The sequence below is a fragment of the Pelophylax lessonae genome (genome assembly GCF_965119305.1).
Source record: "Pelophylax lessonae genome assembly, chromosome: 10".
Lineage (NCBI taxonomy): Eukaryota > Metazoa > Chordata > Amphibia > Anura > Ranidae > Pelophylax > Pelophylax lessonae.
Genome location: NC_138777.1, coordinates 217,798,280 through 217,822,098, shown reverse-complemented (window position 1 = coordinate 217,822,098; position 23,819 = coordinate 217,798,280). Strand labels below are relative to the sequence as shown.

Genomic DNA, 23,819 nt, shown 5'->3' with positions numbered 1-23,819 from the left:
TTAATGGCTACTAATTGGCAACACTGATGGGCACTGATGAGGCGGCACTGATGGGCACTAATAGGTGGCATTAATGGGCACTGATTGGTGGCACTGATAGGCTGCACTCATTGGCAGCACTGATGGGCATTGATGTAAGCTCTAAGGAGCAGGGCCGTCCAAATCCTCCTGTATTGAATTGTATTGTCTTCCCTCATATTGTAAAGCGCTGCGCAAACTGTTGGCGCTATATAAATCCTGTATAATAATAATAATGAGGCGGCAGTAATGGGTACTGATAGGTGGCGCTGATGGGCACTGATTGGCGGCACTGGTGGCCACTGATAGGTGACACTGATAGGCAGCATTGATGGGCACTGATTGGCAGCACTGGTGGCCATTGATAGGCAGCATTGATGGGCACTGATAGGCAGAACTGGTAAGTGGCACTGATAGGCAGCATTGATGGGCACTGATTGGCAGCACTGGTGGCCATTGATAGGCAGCACTGGTGAGGCTGCACTGATAGGTGGCACAGATAGGCAGCATTGATGGGCACTGATTGGCGGCACTGGTGAGGCTGCACTGATAGGCAGCATTGATGGGCAATGATAGGCTTCATGGATGGGCACTGATTGCCAATGATGACAATGGAGGTACTAGCAATAGACAGAACAAAGGTGCGGATGATGAGCATTTTAAATTTGAACTAAACTGTATGTGAGCACCACAAACTCAAACCGCTATTTGATTTATTTTTAATACTTAATCCATCCGTGTCTCCATACTTTATTTTGTTGAGAAATCGCTTTGAAATAAACCCCCCCTAGCCAAGCCATCTTAAAGTGGAACTTTAGTCAGAAAATGAAGTCCTGAAGTCAGGGCTTCAGCAAAATGGCCGCCCCCAGCAAGAAGAAACAGGAGCAACGCTGGAGGCAATTTACAGCACACCCTAATTTTGGTGGCATAATTAATAATGTGGAATGTTTGTTCCTCGCTAAAGAACATTATTTTTTATCAGGTTGTTACGGGGGAAGTTCCACTTTAAAGGGGTTTTAAACACGTATTTTATTTTATAAAAATAACAAATATGCCTCTACTTACCTGCTCTGTGCAATCATTTTGCACAGAGCAGCCCCGATCCTCTTCTTCTGAGGTCCCCCACCAGTGCTCCAGACCACTCCTCTTCATCGGGTGCCCCCATGGAAAGCCGCTTTCCATGGGGGCACCCGTGCGGGCTCGCTCCCAAGTCCCGCTGCTGCGTCCATTGACACAGACAACGGGACTTGGCCCTGCCCCCGCGTTACTAGATTTGATTGACAGCAGTGGGAGCCAATGGCTTCCATTGCTATTAATCTGCCCACTAAGGAGAGAGACAGCAGCTGGAGCCGATCGGGCTCAGGAAAGATGGGGGGGTCTGGGGGAGCTGCAGCACAGAGGGTTTTTCACCTTAATACATAGAATGCATTAGGGGGAAAAACCTTGAGGCTTTACAAACACTTTAAGTAAGGGGAGATGATTCATGTAGTATTTTCCTGGAATTCCTCTGCCCTTAGCTCAGGCATGCAGGCAGGGGGTGTTCTTAGCTGAGAAAGCCCCTCCTCCCTTGAAGGCTACTGGGATGTATGACATAATTTTGGCTCAGGCCAGAAACCGGGAATGGAAAACAAAAAAATTCTAGACAAGTAAACATATTATTCCTTCCTATCTATTTACTAGGGCTAGCTGGATTAAAACGTTTATTGTCGATTGAGTTTGGTTCCATTTTAAATGTACTTTACTATTCTTTTTATATTGTGTAGAGAAGGACATTTGGATAAAAACTCCCATCATCCTCATTGAGACAGTCTCCTCCTCCTCCCATTACAGTCTCCTCCTCCTCCCATTACAGTCTCCTCCTCCTCCCATTACAGTCTCCTCCTCCTCCCATTACAGTCTCCTCCTCCTATCACAGTCCTCCTCTTCCTATCACAGTCTCCTCCTCCTATCACAGTCCTCTTCCTCCTATCACAGTCCTCTTCCTCCTATTACAGTCCTCTTCCTCCTATCACAGTCCTCTTCCTCCTATCACAGTCCTCTTCCTCCTATCACAGTCCTCTTCCTCCTATCACAGTCCTCCTCTTCCTATCACAGTCCTCCTCCTATCACAGTCCTCCTCCTCCTATCACAGTCCTCCTCCTCCTATCACAGTCCTCCTCCTCCTATCACAGTCCTCTTCCTCCTATCACAGTCCTCCTCCTCCTATCACAGTCCTCCTCCTCTTCCTATCACAGTCCTCCTCCTATCACAGTCCTCCTCCTATCACAGTCCTCCTCCTCCTATCACAGTCCTCCTCCTCTTCCTATCACAGTCCTCCTCCTATCACAGTCCTCCTCCTCCTATCACAGTCCTCCTCCTCTTCCTATCACAGTCCTCCTCCTATCACAGTCCTCCTCCTATCACAGTCCTCTTCCTCCTATCACAGTCCTCCTCCTCCTATCACAGTCCTCCTCTTCCTATCACAGTCCTCCTCCTATCACAGTCCTCCTCCTATCACAGTCTTCCTCCTCCTATCACAGTCCTCTTCCTCCTATCACAGTCCTCCTCCTCCTATCACAGTCCTCCTCTTCCTATCACAGTCCTCCTCCTATCACAGTCCTCCTCCTCCTATCACAGTCCTCCTCTTCCTATCACAGTCCTCTTCCTCCTATCACAGTCCTCCTCCTCCTATCACAGTCCTCCTCCTATCACAGTCCTCCTCCTATCACAGTCCTCTTCCTCCTATCACAGTCCTCCTCCTCCTATCACAGTCCTCCTCCTCTTCCTATCACAGTCCTCCTCCTATCACAGTCCTCCTCCTCCTATCACAGTCCTCCTCCTCCTATCACAGTCTCCTCCTCTTCCTATCACAGTCCTCCTCCTATCACAGTCCTCCTCTTCCTATCACAGTCTCCTCCTCTTCCTATCACAGTCCTCCTCCTCCTATCACAGTCCTCCTCCTATCACAGTCCTCCTCCTCCTATCACAGTCTCCTCCTCTTCCTATCACAGTCTCCTCCTCTTCCTATCACAGTCCTCCTCCTCCTATCACAGTCCTCCTCCTATCACAGTCTCCTCCTCTTCCTATCACAGTCCTCCTCCTCCTATCACAGTCCTCCTCCTCCTATCACAGTCCTCCTCCTATCACAGTCCTCCTCCTCCTATCACAGTCCTCCTCTTCCTATCACAGTCCTCCTCCTATCACAGTCCTCTTCCTCCTATCACAGTCTCCTCCTCTTCCTATCACAGTCTCCTCCTCCTATCACAGTCCTCCTTCTCCTATCACAGTCTCCTCCTCCTATCACAGTCTCCTCCTCCTACCATAACAGTCTCCTCCTGCTATCACAGTCCTCCTCCTCCTATCACAGTCCTCCTCCTCCTATCACAGTCTCCTCCTCCTCCTATCACAGTCCTCCTCTTCCTATCACAGTCCTCCTCTTCCTATCACAGTCTCCTCCTCCTATCACAGTCTCCTCCTCCTATCACAGTCCTCCTTCTCCTATCACAGTCTCCTCCTCCTACCATAACAGTCTCCTCCTGCTATCACAGTCTCCTCCTCCTATCACAGTCTCCTCCTCCTCCTATCACACTCCTCCTTCTCCTATCACAGTCTCCTCCTCCTACCATAACAGTCTCCTCCTCCTACCATAACAGTCTCCTCCTGCTATCACAGTCCTCCTCCTGCTATCACAGTCCTCATCCTCTTATCAAAGTCCTCCTCCTCCTATCACAGCCCTCCTCCTCCTATCACAGTCTCCTCCTCCTCCTATCACAGTCTCCTCCTCCTCCTATCACAGTCTCCTCCTCTTCCTATCACAGTCTCCTCCTCCTCTTATCACAGCCCTCTTCCTCCTGCTATCACAGTCCTCATCCTCTTATCAAAGTCCTCATCCTCTTATCACAGCCCTCCTCCTCCTATCACAGTCTCCTCCTTCTATCACAGTCTCCTCCTCCTCCTATCACAGTCCTCCTCCTCCTATCACAGCCCTCCTCCTCCTATCACAGTCTCCTCCTTCTATCACAGTCTCCTCCTCTTATCACAGTCTCCTCCTCTTCCTATCACAGTCCTGCACCTATCACAGTCTCCTCCTCTTCCTATCACAGTCTCCTCCTCCTATCACAGTCTCCGCCTCCTTCTATCACAGTCTCCTCCTCTTCCTATCACAGTCTCCTCCTGCTATCACAGTCCTCCTCCTCTTATCACAGTCCCCTCCTCTTATGACAGTCCCCTCCTCCTCTTATCACAGTCCCCTCCTCTTATGACAGTCCCCTCCTCCTCTTATCACAGTCCCCTCCTCTTATGACAGTCCCCTCCTCCTCTTATCACAGTCCCCTCCTCTTATGACAGTCCCCTCCTCCTCTTATCACAGTTCCCTCTTCCTATCACAGTCTCCGAACACGTCACTTCCGCCTGCACACTTCCTGCACTTTATCCTCGCCCCCTTTAGGACGTCAATGTGTGAAATCCTTCGCCCGGCCAATGACAGCGTGTGTGGGCGGAGTTACCAAAGAAGCAGCGAGCTGTAGTTGAGCAGTTTTCCCGCGAAATTCCTATCGTAGCTGAGAATGGAGACGGATGTGCTGCGGAGACTGGCACCGAAGCTGGGGATCTCCTCCGGCCGGGTCCTGGGGTAGGTGGGCACGGTATGGTGGGGTGACCAGGGTGGCAGAGGGAAGCAATGTATGGTTGTTCCGTATCAGCTCCAGCCTGTGACCCCGGACATAGAGAATCCTCCATGGTGCTGTCAAAGTCTGCCTGATGGAGAACCAGAAGTCCCAGCATGGCCTGATGGGGGGCACACAGTGCTGAATCTCTGCTGAGCAGCTGCTGTAGAGGATTTGCTGCCTTCCAATGTTCTTCTATCCCTGTGCCATTTATGCAGGGGAATGGTGGATTGGACATGCTGGGGGTTGTAGTACCACCACCTTGTGGGGGGGCTGTAGTGCCCCCCCCCCCACCTCCACTGCTTTCAGGGGGGGGGGGGGTTGGCTGTAGTGCCCCCTCTTGCTTTAAGGGGGGGGGGAGAGATTGTTGGTTGTAGTACCTCCTGCTTTTTGGGGGGGGGGGGGTTGACTGTAGCACCTGCTCCCACTTTGGTGGGGAGGGGGGGTTTTTAAGTTAGCTGTAAATTTCTTGCTACTACCATAACCTTCCACCAAAGAACAATCCGGAAAAAATTCCCCCGCTCCTGACAATCACAACGATACTACATATGTCTATGTCAGTTGTTGCTCATACCCGTAGTACAGCCCAAAAACAATAGTCCACTTTTTTTTTTTTTTTTCCTCCCTAAAACTCACTGATGCTTTTTAAAAAAAAATAAATCAATAAATAAAAAATCCTGCCCAAAATATACTGACCGTGACCTTTTAAGGCCTCTTTCTCACAGTCCGCCTCCGTAGGTGGATCCGTGTTGCTCAGCGGGGATCGATCCGCGATCCCCGCTGAGCTGGCGGATGACAGCTCTGTCTCCGCTTGCAGAGCGGAGAGGGAGGTGTCTCAGCCCCCGCTGCCCTCTATGGGGGATCGGATGAGAGCAGACCGCCTGTCCGCTCTCATCTGACCGGATCCGATCCCTGAACGGATGGAAAAATAGGGTTTCCATCCGTCCAGATTTCAGCACAGGATCGGATGCGGATGGCAGCGGGTGTCAGCGGAGGTGTCTCCGTGACACCCGCTGCCCCATAGAGCTGCATGGAGGATCTGATCAGATCCGCCTAAAAAACTGACAGGCGGATCTGATCGGACCGCCCCTGTGAAAGAGCCCTAACTCTCACTTGACCCTGGCACTGACCTAGAGATTTGTTACTTTTTTTTTATTTTACATACTTTTTTTTTTTTTTTCTCTTTGCAAAGAAATAGACACATTGTATCTTTTCTTTCCATTCACAGAGAGAAGCACAGGGACGGCCTTCACAGTGAATGTAGTAGCCATCAGAGGCTCCCACAGCGATCTGGTTCCTGAGGGATACAAACCTCCTTGCCTAGGCAGGAAATCAGGAAGTGCTGCTTCAGCACAAATCACTTAAATGAAGAAATACATTTTTATATCCAATTGGGAGGGGGGAGAAGTTAGAGCAATGGGAGTTTAACACTCGGGTGAAGGTTTGCTATAAGCTGTCGCCATCATTTTGGCTCTGATTATCGTTCCAGGAAGGCGGAGGAGCTGCTGCGTCTGTCGCAGCTGAAGTGCGCAGGACTCTCGGCCATGTCTACAGCAACAAGTACTGCGGTCATGTGTCTTCAGCTCGCATCGACTTCCCTGCATCACCCTGTGGATAAGGTGAGAGCTCGTTATGCAAGATTCTAGGATGCCCGATTGCCAGCAAATGCTCAGTATGATTATTTGTTTTCCATACATAGGAAGATTGTGCATTCTTTTTTTCCTTTTAAAGTGGAAGTTTACCCAAACCCTAACTAAATCTAAATCTACTCGCAACCACATTCTAAACCTAATCTATCTTTCTGAAAGGAAGAGATCGCTATACGTATCTTTTCTGCAGCCGGTCCGATCTCCAGTGGCGGATGCTGTGTACAGGAGAGAACCGGCAACGACTGGGAAGTGACGTCACCCATAGACTTACTCTGGGGCTTCTGTTGTCGGCTGGCTCTTTTGCACACCCCTACACACTGAAGCCGCTGCTGACAGCTCAGCCCAGGACCCGTCCGCATTGGCTGCAGAACGGGTATGTATAGACAGAGCAGAGTCCACGCAAGATGGAGGCCAGACCCAAGAAGTATTGGACAGGCCACAAATGTAGAGGCGGAGGGGGGGGGGGGGCTTGTTTAACCCTCTTCAACAGCCCACCAAACTACGACTCCAGTCGTAGAGTGGGAGAAAGATTGAGGGCCTTCCACCCACAGTGGATGGGGATCACTTCAAGCCCTTTTAATTTTGGATCTGTTGACCAGGGGGCACAGACTGGAATTTGATTCCCAGCCGCCAGAGAGTTTGTTAGTCATCAGCCTGCCCAGAGATTGAGTAAAAGCAACTGCCTTGGGTCTCCAGATAGGAGACTTGGTAGATCAGAACGTTCTTGTCCCAGTTCTGATGGCAGGGGATTCTAAATCACTCGATCAAATACAAACACTTTCATATGGAATCAATATTTTCCAACAGGAATCTGCTTTACCCAGGGTGCTTTATGGCAACTCTGGACTTAAAGGTCGCCTACTTGCACATTCCTATTCACCAAATGTTTTTACGACTAGCAATAAAATTGGGATCGGAGATCCATCATATTCAGTTCCAAGCGCTACCTTTCCGGTTGTCATCGGCCCCACGCATCCTTACAAAGGTCCTGGGGGAAGTGTTGGCCCTACTAAGAAACTATGATCACAACCTACCTGGAGGACCTCCTAGTAGTGACGGTCGCGTGAGAAACTAGAGAAGGATCTCCGGACTGTTTGAGTTCTTCCAGTCGCTAGGCTGGATAATAAACAGAGTCTTCTCTGAATCCTTCACAAAGAGAAACATAACTTGGGTAAGACATTTCCTCACTGGATCGAAAGATTTTCCTTCCAGGGGAAAAAGTTTCAAAAACAACTCAGATGATGGCATCCTTGCAAACCAACCAGTGGATCTCGCTGAGATGTCTCAAGAGCCGCAAGCCTTATGACCTCTGGCTTTCCAGCCGTGCCTTCGGCGTGGTTCCGCCAACATCCTCTTTAGTTGTCCCTTCTAAGGAACAGGGATGGGTCTACAAGTTTTTGGTCCCTGAAGGTACGAATACCCTCCAAGGTAAAGAGAACCCTGTAGCGGTGGGGGTTGCCACTTCATTTGACCGGAGGGCTGGGATGGGTCATTCCAGTATCTCATAGAATAACGACGGATGCAAGCTCTTACGGATGGGGAGCCCATCTACACAACGAGAGAGCGCAGGGAAAATGGTTCCCGGGGAAGAAAGAGCATCATCAAAGGATCTTCTGGCAGTGCAGAGGGCCTTAGAGGCGTTTCATGTAACCATCTGCAGATTCGATCCGACAACATTGCAACAGTAGCGTGCCTCAACAAACGGGGGTACGAGAAGTCAGACTTTGCAATTCACAGCCCAAAAAATGTTTTTTCTTAGGCGGAGGTAAATCCTAGCCTCTATTTCAGCACTTCACCTAAAAGGGACTCAAAATTGTTTGTCAGATTTCCTCAGCTGCTACCAGGTGGGACAATTGGTCCCTCAACCTGGTAATTTTTGTGGAGATTGCCAGCAGGTGGGGTTCCCCAGAGGTGGACCTTTTTGTAACCCAAATAAACAGCAAAACTGATTATTTTCCTTTAATCCAAGGGATTGGTCCCTGGAGATCAATGCTTTTGCGAATCCCTGGTCATTCAGCCTCTTCTACGCCTTCACTCCTATCAGACTAATCCTGGAAGTCCTCCAGGAGGTTTCTTCTGGAAAGAACCAATCTGATCCTGATAGCCCCTGTTAGGCCCAAAAGGCTGTGGTTTTTCACTCCTGCAGGCCCTAGCCTCAAAACCTCCGGTGACTCTCCCTATGAAACAGGACTTGTCTCCGGGTGCGGTATATCATCCTCGGGTGACGACATTAAACCTAACAGCTTGGTATCTAAAGAGCAGATACTAAGCTCCCAGGGGTTCTCAGACAAAGTTTGTCAAGACCCTAGTTAATTGCCGGAAGCCTGTCACAAGAGCTATATACTCCAAGATTTGGAAGAAATGTAACTCTTGGTTGTTTGAAAATTGAAGATTTTCTCACGATGTTCGGTTTATTTTATTCTGGAATGTTTTCAGAAGGTTGCTGACAAGGGTCTATCCCTTTTAGTACTTTAAAGGTTCAGGCTGCGGCCATTATTGTTTTCCTCCAATATTCCCTTTTGGAAAATCCTGTTATAGCGAGGTTTTTCAAGGTAATCGTCAGGTCAAAACCAGTGGTTGTCAGAGCATGTCCTACTTGGGACCTGTCTCTAGTCCTTCAAGCTTTAGTGATTGTTCCCTTCTAGGCCCTGAGGAATTTGTCAGTGAAAATGCTCACACTAAAAATGACATTCCTGGTTACACTTGCATCAGCTCCCAGGGTCAGCAAATTGCAGGCTCTCTGTTTGGGAGCCTTTCCTCACAATTTTTGACTATGGAGTGGTGTTAAAAACTGACCCAGGGTTTTTGCTAAAGGTTGCCACTTCCTTGTATAGATCCTAAGATATTGTGCTACCAACCTTTTGTAATTCTCCTAAAAATGAGAGGGCTTTTCGTTTTTTGGATGTCGGAAGGGTTCTTCTCGCCTATCTAGAGGTTACCAAAACCTTTAGGAAATCTGATGCCTTATTCTTTTTTTCAGGGACACACAAGGCAAGGGTAATGGAGCCTCTAAGGCCACCATAGCCAGGTGGATAAAGCAGACAATTGCTGAAGCCTATGGAGTTATGAATGTTTCTCCACCATTTGTCAATGCTCATTCAACAAGAGCTTTGTCTGCTTCCTGTGCTGGAGCTTCACCTGAACAAATATGTAAGGCAGGTATACAGTGGAGTGTAGGCCGCGCTCACACAAAACAATAAAGTGACAAGCTCGTAAAAGTCCATATAGTGATTGGAAAGCAATAAATATTCCACAGTGATCACAATTGAATAATATGCTATAAAGTGCAAAGTGCTACAAATAATATTTCCCGATAAGGGTTGTACAAGCATGGAGAAATCCATAGATGGGAGAGGTTGCGTTGAATATTAAAAATGAACTAAATAGCATTTTTGGTTTGTGGTGCCCAGATACAGTGCATTTTCGTGTGGTTACACGTTATATGAATGCCAGGGTATTAAATGTAGTACATATGGAAATATACTGCGCTAAATTGTGACATCAAAGCTGCCAGCACTACAATTGACATACAAAATTGTCCATAAATCCCATATAAAAAATGCAGCGCTAAATAAATCTGTAATAAAAAAATAAAGTGCATATAACTGATAATCCCTTTGAAAAAGTAATCTGACGAAACGCGTCGGACCCGGTTTTTCCTGTCAGTTATCGCACTGTTCATTACATGCTGGTTACCTGCGGATGTCTGTTTTTTTTTTTTTTTTTTTTACCATCGGAATACATTTTTAATGAAGCAGTTTTACACTGTACGTGTACTTTGGCTTATTTTTTTATATTGGTGTGCTGCCGGGAGACCCAAGTCACCATAATCCAGGAGTATATAGATCCATTTGACAGACAATCAACTCACGATTGAGCCATTTTCTCTAATTGAGGATTACTTGGCCTGTTTGACCCATTTACTGTAAGGTACCTGGGTCCATATTTTCTGGTGAGCGCATATGCCTTTTCATGTTGGTTCTGGGTTCCTTCTCACTGACGAGTTTGGACATCTGTACACTTCAGCTTCACTTTTTGGTTTTCCAGTATTTTTTTCACCATGTTATGTGAACTATGGACTCCCTTTTTGTGATATAGATGCACTGTTTTTAATTTCAATTATCAGTTATATGCACTTATCTTTTTATTACAGATTTAGTTAGCACTGCACTTAGGTATTAAATGTGTCCACTACTGGTATCATACAAGTAAAAGGGCTTTTTCATGGGGGGGCTGTTGAACCCTCCGCTTAGGATCCCCTGTGTTTAGTTTGAATCAATTTTCTTTCTTCAGGACTATCTGGTACGGCTGTCTGGACTCAACAAGAAGGTCTATCAGAACTGCCTCAAGTCCTTTGAGTGTTTGCTCGGTGTGGATAGCAAATTTGGCATCAGAGACCTGGCTGTACAACATGGCTGCATGGAGGCCGTGAACCTTGCGTCCAAAATCCTCAACAGGTCAGAAGGCAATTGGCTTTGTGCTTTTTGGGTCTGTGTGACTTCTTCAGGTATCTGCAGATATCGGAGAACATTTGCTCAATCTGGCCCATTTTTATAGTTGGTGAGCATTTGTATGTTTGTAGGCCCTTCCATGACTGTTGTTACCTCTGGGGAAACATAATTGGGTATATTTCTCCAGCCAATCACTTTAGATTCTTCCAGAACACCTCTCTACTCCTATAGGCCAAGACTGCTTAAAATCTTTTAAGTGAAATAAAAATTTGGTGAAGAGTAGATGTCCCTGCACACACATGCAGCTGCCGCTAAGCCCTGATCCGTTAAAGTGGCAAATGGAATTTGAGGGATCTTTGTTTTTTTTTTTTGTTTTGTTTTTTTATTTTTTTTTTTCAATCTTATTTTATTAAAAGATGAATAGAAAAGGAATATACAACAATATAAAAAGTTATATACCAAGTAATACAATATGGTACAAAGATAAGGTTCATAAGATTAGCATAGTTACAACATTATGGCATTTTCACAATCTGATTTTCGGACGTAAAAGAATAATAAAGCCCTCCAAAGGTTTCGGCATTGAAATAGATCTCATAGGCCACCAAAAAGCAAATGGACCCATTGTATCGGAAAGGATTAAAAATTGAATGAGCTCAGACCTCAACATGAAGAAAATGTTATTAGGCACCTACATCCCAGAATAGATATGTAGAAAAAACTCACAATGTGAGGCCAGTAGCGGGATTTTAATGTTACCGTCCTATGACGAATAGTACTACATAGAAACGTAAATCTTGTTTTTTATAAAAATTAGAACATTCTTTATTACAATAATTCAATTAAAAGCAGTGTAATAAAGAATGTTCTAATATTTATATAAACAAGATTTACGTTTCTATGTAGTACTATTAGTCATAGGATGGTACCATTAAAATCCCGCTACTGGCTACATTGTGCTTTTTTCTACGTTTTGGAAAGGATATGGTGAGTTACGTCCAATAACCTCCTCACAGTAGGATATGATCTGTTAAGGTCATTAGAGATGTTATATGCATGGAGTTTTGCCATAATTTGGTGAGGTAGCTCAGAAAAGTTCAAGGCAGAAATATAAGGGAAAGAATATAAATGAGACCGAAGAGGTAATAAGGAAAGAGGGAGAGGGGGAAAGTGGTGTTAAGGTTGTGCGCACTCCATCATGCCACAGGGGTACCAGTATCTTTCGCGCCTTGGCCCAGTGAACGAAGTCTGCTGAAAAACACGAACCAAGATGACCATGTGGTGGAGAATTGGTCCAGTTTCCCATTTTCCTGCGCCAACAGACGTTCCAAGTATCCAATCTTGTGTGTGTGTGGTGTGTTTTTGTTTTGGAAAAAAAAAAAAAAAAAAAAATGGCAGTTAGTAAATAAGCCATCCATTAAAAAAAAAAAAATTTCCCTGCTCTCCGTCGCTTCTAGTTGCCATAGGTGATGTCACCATGCCTTTTTAGTAGAGCTCGGAGCATTAAATACTGTGAGCTTACACTCCAGCTTATTGCAAAGGTGCAGTCATCGTCCCCCTTCTTCTTTTTTTTTTTTTTTTTTGAGTTTACTAGGTGTTGTACAAAAAAAAAAAAAAAGCCTTACTAAACAACAAACGTGCAGTGTCTCACTAGATGGTGTGCACCACAGGAAGAAGTAACCAATATTACAGGTACCACCATATATATAAAAAAAAAATCTGAGTACACCATCACATAAGCCAATCGAGGTGGGGCCAACCTGCAGCTCCGTGTGTAAATGGACGCACAGCCATGGATCGGGAGTGTGCCTGCTTGGGTCCCCCTGCTGTGGAGGCACCCGGCAGGAGGGAGGAGCCAGGAGCACCGGCGTGGAACCCGAGAAGATGAAGTTGAAAAGTCTGTATAAAGGTAGCGGCAAAGGTGCCCTATCATGGGTTTTTGAGCACCCAACTCTGCAAGAATGCATGGTGACATCACCCATGCCTTCCAAAAGTGTTGATTTGTTTATAAATGGGCAGGGGGCTGGCATAAAAACGCAGACCTTCCATTTACCATAGAAGCTCAACTTGAAAGCTGAATTTCAGGAATTGAGCTACATTGTAAATAGTGCAGGCACACTGTGAGTTAAGTCCAAGGAGGTGCTTTACATCTCCTGAACTTATGTGACAGGTTTAGGACTCTTGGAGCATACATTGACACTCAGGGCTGTGAGAAAGGAAAGGGAGGCACACACAGCAGTTATGCCCACCCCTCTGCTGCCCATTCAGAGAAGCCTTTGTATTTTGTGAATGAGTTCACATAATACAAAGGCTTCTGTGATTGGGCAGCAGGATGGGGAGGGTAGGCATAGCAGCTGCATTGACTTTGTTAAAGATGCTTAGAGCTGACGGATCAGTGCTGTGCTACCAGAATAAGTTATATAGAGGTCTTCCCAGAGTGCAATAAAACTGTCAGATGTAAATTAGAGATAAGCCCAGGCAATGTCATGGACCTCCTTAGGCTTAACTCATAGTATGCCTTCACTTTTTTTTCAAATGAGCTAAATTCCTGGAATTCAGCTTTAACTGGTTTAGCTGGAGTTAAATTAAAGTGGTCTTTTTAATGGTATGCTGTAGCACAAATACACTTCTCCTGACTACTCCATTCTCATAATTGTAGTAATTGATATCCAAATATTCGCCTTAATCAGATTACAATTGTATTGCTCTAGATATGAAGCCACGCTGCCTCAGGCTCAGCAAGAAGACCTGGATTTATCCAAACCTTTGTTTATCACTGCTGCCCTGTACTCCGCTTGCAGGTATGATGTTTTTTTTTTTTTGGGGGGGGGGGGCATTTTAATTTCCTGAATTTTCAGCAGAATGAGTCAGATCTCTCAATGGATGTATTCTGGCCTGGCTTTAGGGAAGCCACCCTAGGAATATCATTTTAAAGTGTTACTAAACCCAGGGGCCTGCAGTCACTAGATCTGCTCTCCCACACTACACAGAACATGGAAATGCAATTATTTTAGTAAATATAAACTGCTAAATACCTTTTCTCATCAGCAGTATAGAGCAGTCTTGTGACTATCAGTGTCTAGCCAAGCACTGGTTAAAGCTTGTAGGAGGGGTTTACATTCTCCTCTGACTATCCTATGAGCCTGCAGGACACCTATAGCATTGAAAGCACTTTTATTGTAAAAAAAAAAAAAAAAAAAAAAAAATGGGAAAACAAAGTACCTGTTGATCCTGCCAGAAATTCCATGCAGTCCTGTGCACGCTGCAGTTTTGTATTGGCCCCGCTCAGTTCATCTCTGACATACAGAACCCTTCACCCAGTGTTTAACATAGGGTGACAACGCTGCTCGTTCATTGATACAGTACAGGGAGTGAGTGTTATCGCCATAGGGCTCTAAGTGTTACTGGCAGGATCATCGGGTAAATAAAAAGTAATGCAGCCACCACATCTAAAGAGTGTTAAGCTGCAGTATATTACATTTTTCTTCTCAGTAGTGTAAGAGGACATAAGGCCATTCAATGCGATTAGAGGAGAAGCGATTTAATCTCAGGCTACGCAATGTTTTTTTTTTTTTTTTACTGTAAGGGCTACAAGACTGGAATTCTCTACCACAAATTGTAGTTACTGCGGGGAGTATGGCCTACTTTTAAAAGACTCTTGGACATATATCTCCAAGATCAAAACATTCAGGGGTATGGGAAATGAATACGGCCACACACCCCTATACAGGTTGAACCGGATGGACTATTGTCTTTATTCAACCTCAACTACTCTGTAACTATATGTAGTTGTACATACTTTTTGGGATATGTTTACACCATATGCATTGGGCGGGTATTCCAATGCAGTCCCACCGTGTTACTAGGCAGAACGCCTTGTCCACACCACTGCATTACGATGGCGTGCAGTACTTTTTTTTTTTTTTTTTCCTCTTTAACCCCAATTCTCCCCCTCGCAACGCATGGCCAGGTGGAGGATTGGGGAGAACTTTGAGTTGTCTGTGTGACACCCAAATAAAGTTTGTTTTTAAAAGGGAACTCTGTGATGCACAAGGTTTTTGGCGTGTCAACACTGCGCTGATCTGGTCCGGACTGCACCAAACGCCACGTTGTAACACAATGGGTGCTGTGAACATGGCAGTGTGATTTGAGCCTTTATGGGGTTTGCTATATAAATTGGTTACAGTCTATTTATTGCCTTTTTTGCTTTACTACATGAGGTGTCTGAAGTTAAAAGTGGAAAAGAACAAGTTACTCGCTACCTCAGGTGTGAAGAAAGGAATATTTGAGCGTCTCTGCGTTCAATTAGAGAAGATCGGATCACAGATCTGTCGTAAGTCCTCCATGATGATTTCCTTTCAAATTTTTAAAAAGTCTAAAAGAAAAATGTTAAAATGTAAAACTGATATCAGAACCTGGAATATTCTCCAAGGAATCAGCTAGTGGTGCACCGAAATTTCAGATGATAATACATAACCACACTGTAGAATCCTACAAGGTACATAAAGGCTAACCACCAATAGATAAGAGGGGAGCTCTTCTGCTACACTTTAACCACCTCCCACCCGGCCATTGTACATATACGGCCGGGTGGGAGTCTCGTCCTTCTGAATGGACATTCCGGAACGTCCTTCAGAAGGAGCGAGATCGCGCCGCCTCGTGCACGCGCAGCGGCGCGATCTCGATGTGCCTGTGTCCCTCGGACACAGCGCAACAAGATGCGTCAGGAGGGCCCTGTGATTGGCCCTCCTGATCACATGACGGCTGTGTCCAATCACAGCCGTCATGCAATGTAAATACAGCCGTTGTAACGGCTTCGATCTCTTCTCCTCCCTGACAGATCCTGTCAGGAGAGGAGAAGAAGAGGATCGATGCTGGGGTGATCAGTGAGTATTTCTAAGTACTCACTGATCACAGGGGGGGGTCTGTGATGGTAATCAGAACATTGATTACCAGTGCAGCCCTGGGGGGGGTGGGGTGCCACCAGGGATGCCCACCCATGGCCACCAGGGATGGCAAACAGCCTGCCAGTGGTGCCCTCCTATCAGTGCTGCCCACCAATGCCATATATCAGTGCTGCCCACCAGTGCCCGTTATTGTCATCCACCAGTGCCGCCCACCAGTGCCCATTATTGCCCATCAGTGCCCATCAGTGCCGCCGATAGTGCCCATCAGTACTGCCTATCAGTGCCCACCAATGCTACCTATCAGTGCCTCCTCATCAGTGCCTGTCAGTGCAGCGTCATCATTGCTCATCAGTGCAGGAAAAAACTTATCTATTCACAAAATTTTATAACCTAAACAAAAAAACTTTTTTTTTTTTCAAACTTTTCTGTCTTTTATTTATGCACCAAAAAAGAAAAAACCTGGCAGTGATCAAATACCACCAAAAGAAAGCTCTATTTGTGGGGAAAAAATGACACAAATTTGGTTTAGGTACAGTGTTGCATGACCGCGCAATTGTCATTCAAAATGCAACAGCGCTAAAAGCTGAAAATTGGTCTGGGAAGGAAGGGGGTTTAAGTGCCCGGTATTGAGGTAGTTAAACACAACACAAAATTTGAACACCAAGTGGATCTGAGCTCTAACCACTCGCATGTATTTGAAAATACCCGGTATACTCTTTAATGATCTATATGTAGAAACACAGGGAAGTGAAAATTTGAAAATGGTCATCATTTGTAATTGAAATACAAATTAAAACATGTACATACATCAAGACACAGTAAAAACATTTTCTATACACCCTGCTCCCCAATGACATCCCTATAACTGCATGTGAACTCATTTGCTAGTCGTCTGTTTGAAAATAGGACTATATAGATTGCAGATAAGTAAAAAACCTGATGGCTACTGTTGTGACGGAGATAATGCAAAAAATGGAATGCCACGACTCCAATGTCCTCGGTGCCCACTCTCTCTAAAGGGGTAAATTTGAGGTGTATATATACACTACTACTCATATAAAGGTTGTCTTGCATCGCATCTTCCCTCCTTGGCAAAGAAAAAAGCATAGTCCAATAATTTCTGAAAGCTCCACACTCATGGTCTACAGCAGTGTTTCTCAACTCCGGTCCTCAGGGCACACTAACAGGCCAGATTTTAAGTATTAATAAAAAAAGGGAATGATATTTGCGCTTAAGACAGAAAAATACTAAGACAATATAAAATATATGTACACAAGGCTGCTAGCTCAATAGGAAGATCACAGTCCATATAAAGTAGTTGATGTATATTAGGAGCTGCGCCAGACCTATATTAAACAATCTATCACAGTATACAGTCCATGGACAATCTAATGGAGTAGAACTGCAGGTAGAAAGAAAGGACCCGATCCAATCCGCCAATCACCAGTGAATAGTGAGAGAGACGAGTTACACCCTGTGCTGACACCCGTAGCCTCTTACCGGAACTTTTGACCCTTCTGTCACAGAGTGGTCAAACAGGCATAAGAGCAAACAGCGCACGGCGTAAATGATGGTTCCTAGTCACATTCCTTAGCAGGGAGAGAGAACTTCACAATTCACAGATGTACAATGCCTTCACAGGACCCCACAGAAGTGTCTTTCACATGCAGGCTCAGAAAAAAGCAACCAATCGTGAAGTACATCGAGGCACATAAATTTATTAAAAAGTAATGCACTTACATAGTAGACATCATATAACCGCATCAATGGATTAAACCGCGGTATGTAGCGTGCTCAGATCCGATACGTCCGCCTTACGCGTATCGTCAAACATCTATGACCTCTTCAGAGGCATGGTATAGCAGCGCCCGGGCGCCAGCTTATTTAAATGCGTGCTCACACTGCTATACCATGCCTCTGAAGAGGTCATAGATGTTTGATGATACGCGTAAGGCGGACGTATCGGATCTGAGCACGCTACATACCGCGGTTTTATCCAGTGATGCAGTTATATGATGTCTACTTGTAACGCTCCTGCGTTTTTATAGTAAGCTGGATTTGCAGCTGCAGAATCTCCACTCAGTAGTCATGTAGAGATGTGTTGAAATACCAGATTCCAACTCTCCAGACTCATCACTGTGGGCCTGTCTGCTTCAGCATACAGATATATACACACACTCACTCACTCAATAAGATGTTCCTGGAGTGATAGGATGTAAATGACAGTATGGAGGTGATGTGCTGAAGGGACAGGTGTGAGCAGTGACAGCAATGATAAGCACTTGATAGTATTGTTCAGGAGAGTAGTAGATGGTAATAGGTAGAAATGCAGATAGGTTAGTAATCATGTATGGTAACAGGTGGTGAGGACAGCAGATGACATATACAGGATAGACTAACCCAGTGCAAGGATAGATGGTAGTAGGCTCGAGCTAGCAATCTATGTAACAGTGCAGATGATAGAATTAGTATGCATAGATAGTAACAGTCCTTAATATGCAGAAGTAGATAGTGTAAGTTAGTTATGGAGGAATCCCCTGTGGGGTACTTATCACTAGTAAGGTTAGTAAGTAGAGGGGTCCGGTAGCGAGATACGGGATCAGTAGCGAGGTTCCGGTCTGTTCCAGGTAAAGGAGAATAGCTGGAGGCTCCGGCAGCATAAGACGAGGCATGTGAACATGCGGTAACATTGAACGAACAATGTGAGAGAGAAAGCCAGCGATTGAAATAGCCGCTCAGAGCGGCGCTCAGCGATGATGTCATCCGGCTTAAAGGTATATGCGTTCCACCTAACTAAAAAGGTGGGACGCAATATGAAGAGGAAAATGGGCAATAAGGGTACCAAAGGTACCAGAATCTTACACTACAATGTAAGTGCATTACTTTTTAATAAATTTATGTGCCTCGATGTACTTCATGATTGGTTGCCCCTCTGTCTTTTTTTCTGTGCCTGCATGTGAAAGACACTTCTGTGGGGTCCTGTGAAGGCATTGTACATCTGAGAATTGTGAAGTTCTCTCTCTCTGCTAAGGAATGTGACTAGGAACCATCATTTACGCCGAGCACTGTTTGCTCTTATGCCTGTTTGACCACTCTGTGACAGGAGGGTCAAAAGTTCCGGTAAGAGGCTACGGGTGTCAGCACAGGGTGTAACTCATCTCTCTCACTATTCACTGGTGATTGGATCGGGTCCTTTCTTTCTACCTGCAGTTCTACTCCATTAGATTGTCCATGGACTGTATTACTGTGATAGATTTATATGTCTGGCGCAGCTCCTAATATACATCTACAGATTTTAAGTATTACCTTGGGGAGATGCAGACTAGAATACTGCAATCACTGAGCAGCAAATTATATCACCTGTGATGTGTTTGTTTTCTTGGACACCTTGCCTGTTAGTGGGCCCTGAGGACCGGCATTGAGAAACACTGGTCTAGAGCGAGGTGTGTTGAAATGTAAATGTGATCTCTATCAAAAACTGGATAGTGAAATCCTTGCTTCCATCGCATGAGTGAAAAATCGCAAACAAAAAAAAAAATGACAAAAATTACAACTTCACAAAAACTTGCCACGCCTCTTACGAAATACCTTGGACTGTCTACTTTCCAAAAAAAAAGGGTCATTTAGGGGGTAGTTGTACTGTTCTGGTATTTTCGGGCATCAAAAAAATTAGAGAAGCTGTCGGTACATCAGGATTGATTGATTTTCAGATATGTATCCATCTCATAGTTTGTAGATGCTATAACTTTCCTACAGTCTAAATAATATATACACTGATTTTGGTTATTTTAGCCAAAGAAAAGTAACTGTATACATTTTGGCCTAAATTTATGAAGAAAGAATATTTTCAAAATGTTATAACCGAAACAACAACGCCCTCCCTTTTTTAACGTTTTGTGTCTTTCTCGATTTCAGAGGAAAACACCGCCATCACGCAGCAGCCGCGGAAAAAGCAGAAGACTCTTCTGGAATGTATAGAACAGAACCACGGTAAGATTGACCACCTGAGGGTGGGGTGAGATCTGGGTAATATTTTTATTGTCTAGTGGTTAACCACTTGCCGACCGCATAAACGTACATTTACTGCGGCAAAGTGGCTCTGTTGCGGAAAATCACGTACCTGTATGTCATTTAGTGCAATAGCCCCAAGGGGGGCGTGCGCGTGCTGCCGGAGCGGATTGGACAAAGGGGGAGCCAATCATCGGGTCCAGCGGGCCCCGATCCCTCTTTCTCGAGAGAGAGAGGGAATGTAAACAAGGCAGGTCGCCATTCTGACAGGGGAGAAGCTAGAGATCTTGTGTTCCTGCTAAGCAGGCACACAGATCTGTCTTCCTACAGTTAGAGAGCACTCTCAGGGAACACGTTTAACCCTTTGATCTCCTCTGATGACCCCTTCCCAGCCAGTGTCATTAGTACAGTGGCAGTGCATATTTTTTTTAGCACTGATAGCTGTATTGGTGTTGCTGGTCCCTAAAAAAGTGTCAGTGTCTGATTTGTCCGCTGCAATGTCGCAGTTCTGTTATAAGTTGCTAATGTAAACTTTGTTCGAATCAGACGTGAGGTATCACCGCGATTGTCAGAGCGAGAGTAATTATTCTAGCAAAAGACCTCCTCTGACTCTAAACTGGAAACCGTTAATTTTTTTTCTTAAAGCGTCGCCTATGGAGATTTTTTAAGTACTGTAGTTTGTCACCATTCCACGGGTGTGCGCAACTTTTAAACCGTAACATGTCGGGTATCTATTTACCCGGCATGACATCATCTTTCACAATATACAAAAAATTGGGCTAACTTTACTGTTTAGTGTTTTTTTACAATTCAGTAAGGTGTATTTTTTCCCAAAAAATTGCGTTTGAAAGACTGCTGCACAAATACCATGTGACATAAAATATTGCAATGAGAGACATTTTATTCTCCAGAGTCTTTGCTAACTATATATATATATATAATCTCTCTCTCTCTCTATCTATCTCTCTAATCTCTCTCTATCTATCTAATCTCTCTCTCTCTATCTATCTATCTATCTATCTATCTATCTCTCTAATCTCTCTCTCTCTCTATCTATCTCTCTAATCTCTCTAATCTCTCTATCTCTCTAATCTCTCTCTCTATCTCTCTCTCTATCTCTATCTCTATCTCTCTCTCTCTCTCTCTCTCTCTCTCTCTATATCTCTATATCTCTTATCTCTACTCTATATCTCTATATCTCTATCTCTAATCTCTATATATCTCTATATATCTCTATATATCTCTATATATCTCTATATATCTCTATATATCTCTATATATCTCTATATATCTCTATATATCTCTATATATCTCTATCTATCTCTATCTATCTCTATCTATCTCTATCTATCTCTATCTATCTCTATCTATCTCTATCTATCTTACTATCTATCTATCTATCTATCTATCTATCTATCTATCTTATCTATCTCTATATCTCTCTATATCTATCTCTATCTATCTCTATCTATCTCTATCTATCTCTATCTATCTCTATCTATCTATCTATCTATCTATCTATCTATCTATCTATCTATCTATCTATCTATCTATCTATCTATCTATCTATCTATCTATCTATCTATCTATCTATCTATCATATCTATCTATCTCTATATCTATCTCTATATCTATCTCTATCTATCTCTATCTATCTCTATCTATCTATCTATCTATCTATCTATCTATCTATCTATCTATCTATCTATCTATCTATCTATCTATCTATCTATCTATCTATCTATCTATCTATCTATCTATCTATCTATCTATCTATCTATCTCTCTATCTCTATATCTCTATATCTCTATATCTCTATATCTCTATATCTCTATATCTCTATATCTCTCTATCTCTCTATCTCTCTATCTCTCTATCTCTCTATCTCTCTATCTCTCTATCTCTCTATCTCTCTATCTCTCTATCTCTCTATCTCTCTATCTCTCTATCTCTCTATCTCTCTATCTCTCTATCTCTCTATCTCTCTATCTCTCTATCTCTCTATCTCTCTATCTCTCTATCTCTCTATCTCTCTATCTCTCTATCTCTCTATCTCTCTATCTCTCTATCTCTCTATCTCTCTATCTCTCTATCTCTCTATCTCTCTATCTCTCTATCTCTCTATCTCTCTATCTCTCTATCTCTCTATCTCTCTATCTCTCTATCTCTCTATCTCTCTATCTCTCTATCTCTCTATCTCTCTATCTCTCTATCTCTCTATCTCTCTATCTCTCTATCTCTCTATCTCTCTATCTCTCTATCTCTCTATCTCTCTATCTCTCTATCTCTCTATCTCTCTATCTCTCTATCTCTCTATCTCTCTATCTCTCTATCTCTCTATCTCTCTATCTCTCTATCTCTCTATCTCTCTATCTCTCTATCTCTCTATCTCTCTATCTCTCTATCTCTCTATCTCTCTATCTCTCTATCTCTCTATCTCTCTATCTCTCTATCTCTCTATCTCTCTATCTCTCTATCTCTCTATCTCTCTATCTCTCTATCTCTCTAATTTCTCTCTATCTCTCTAATTTCTCTCTATCTCTCTATCTCTCTATCTCTCTAATTTCTCTCTATCTCTCTATCTCTCTATCTCTCTAATTTCTCTCTATCTCTCTATCTCTCTATCTCTCTAATTTCTCTCTATCTCTCTATCTCTCTATCTAATTTCTCTCTATCTCTCTATCTCTCTATCTCTATATCTCTCTATCTCTCTATCTCTCTATCTAATTTCTCTCTATCTCTCTATCTAATTTCTCTCTATCTATCTATCTAATTTCTCTCTATCTCTCTATCTAATTTCTCTCTATCTATCTATCTAATTTCTCTCTATCTCATTGAGCCCAGGAAACATGGCGGTGATCTCACTGGGCTGCTTCCATCTGACAGCCAAAAGTCAGCTTGTAAGATTTACACCCAATCCCAGCGGCATTAAAAGTGTTAAATGGGCGATTTGAAGCACAAAATATCTCCACTGTATGTGACTGTTCTATTTCTTAAAATCAGATGACATTCCCTTGTATCTCATAGCTTGCTTTCCTCTGCTTGCCTGCACAGATTCAGAGGAGGATGAAGAGAGCCCACGTAAACAAGCGCGCTCCGAGCCAGAGAACAAAGAGCGAGATTATGAGGAGTGGAAGAAGAAAATACTGCTAAATGCAGCAAAAGCCGCCAGTGGAGAATAACGCCAGACAGACGGACGTTTTTGGGTTCATTCAATACCGAGAAAAGAGCAATGACGCTGTAACCCATAACAGCCAATTGGAAGTCTTTTGATCAGATTATTTTTTTTAACGAATTGCTGATTGGTTGCTTTGGGTCACTTTGAACAGTATGCTTTGCGACATGTTTCTAAATGAGCCCCAAATACTTTTAACAAATCGAGTGGCCTTCTCTTCCGGTGGTCCTAATGCTAACTGAGGGAACTTTCAGAGCAGTTTGGGACTTTTTAAAATGTGAATGTCTGAAACGGGGTCTACATAGGACGGCAGAGCAGCAGGGGAACACAAGGTGCGTATTAGCCCCGGTTCACACTTATGCGATGCGGGAAGGCTGCGAATTCGCAGCCTGTTCCCGCATCGCAAACGCACCCCCGGCAGTTCACACTGCCATATGCGATACGCTGGGGGTGTCAATGTAATCTAACGACACCCCCAGTTTGATCGCATATCGCTGTGCGATCCGATCCTGATGCGGCTGCAGAAAAGGGTCCTGTGCGTGTTTGGTGCGGTGCGAATTTCAGCCATACAAAGTGTATGGCTAAACTCGCACCGCACAGCCGATCGCATGTAATGAAGGAGCAGTGCGCTCCGACATTACATGCGAACGCCACAGCCGCATGAGTGTGAACCGGCCCTTTGTGGGTGGATGACCCCAAAGAGGTTGATTGTGTAAAGATACAGAACAACCAGATATAAGGTACCTACATCCCAATGGGAAATTATATAATCATATAGGACTGTGGCGTCCAAACAGGAAAAAGGGGGAAAAACAGAAACTGCAGTAGCCACACTAGAAAAAATAAAGAATGCGAAAAGAGAAAAAAAAAAAGCCAGAGAAAACAGGAAAAAGGAGGGCTGGGGGGATTTTAATGGTACCGTACCAAAAAAAAAAAACTTGTATGTTTTTTTTGGTACAGTACCATTA

General features: G+C 44.1%; 1 protein-coding gene across 1 annotated transcript; it reads left to right on the top strand.

Annotated features, from left to right (window-relative positions):
- Positions 1-4,472: 4,472 nt before the first annotated feature.
- Positions 4,473-22,959, top strand: ORC6 (origin recognition complex subunit 6). Its single transcript, XM_082270672.1, has 7 exons — positions 4,473-4,627; positions 6,151-6,280; positions 10,604-10,767; positions 13,473-13,562; positions 14,982-15,094; positions 19,584-19,658; positions 22,731-22,959. The coding sequence occupies exons 1-7, from the start codon at positions 4,563-4,565 to the stop codon at positions 22,856-22,858; spliced, it is 765 nt and encodes a 254-aa protein (XP_082126798.1). The 5' UTR covers positions 4,473-4,562; the 3' UTR covers positions 22,859-22,959.
- The last annotated feature ends 860 nt before the right edge of the window (positions 22,960-23,819 follow it).

What these genes read in the sequence shown, in the direction of transcription:
- ORC6 (XM_082270672.1), top strand. Translation starts at nt 4,563, where the DNA reads ATGGAGACGGATGTGCTGCGGAGACTGGCACCGAAGCTGGGGATCTCC. An exon ending in GATCGGATCACAGATCTGTC is followed by an intron (nt 15,095 to 19,583) that starts GTAAGTCCTCCA and finishes TCTCGATTTCAG; the next exon opens with AGGAAAACACCGCCATCACG. An exon ending in ATGTATAGAACAGAACCACG is followed by an intron (nt 19,659 to 22,730) that starts GTAAGATTGACC and finishes TTGCCTGCACAG; the next exon opens with ATTCAGAGGAGGATGAAGAG.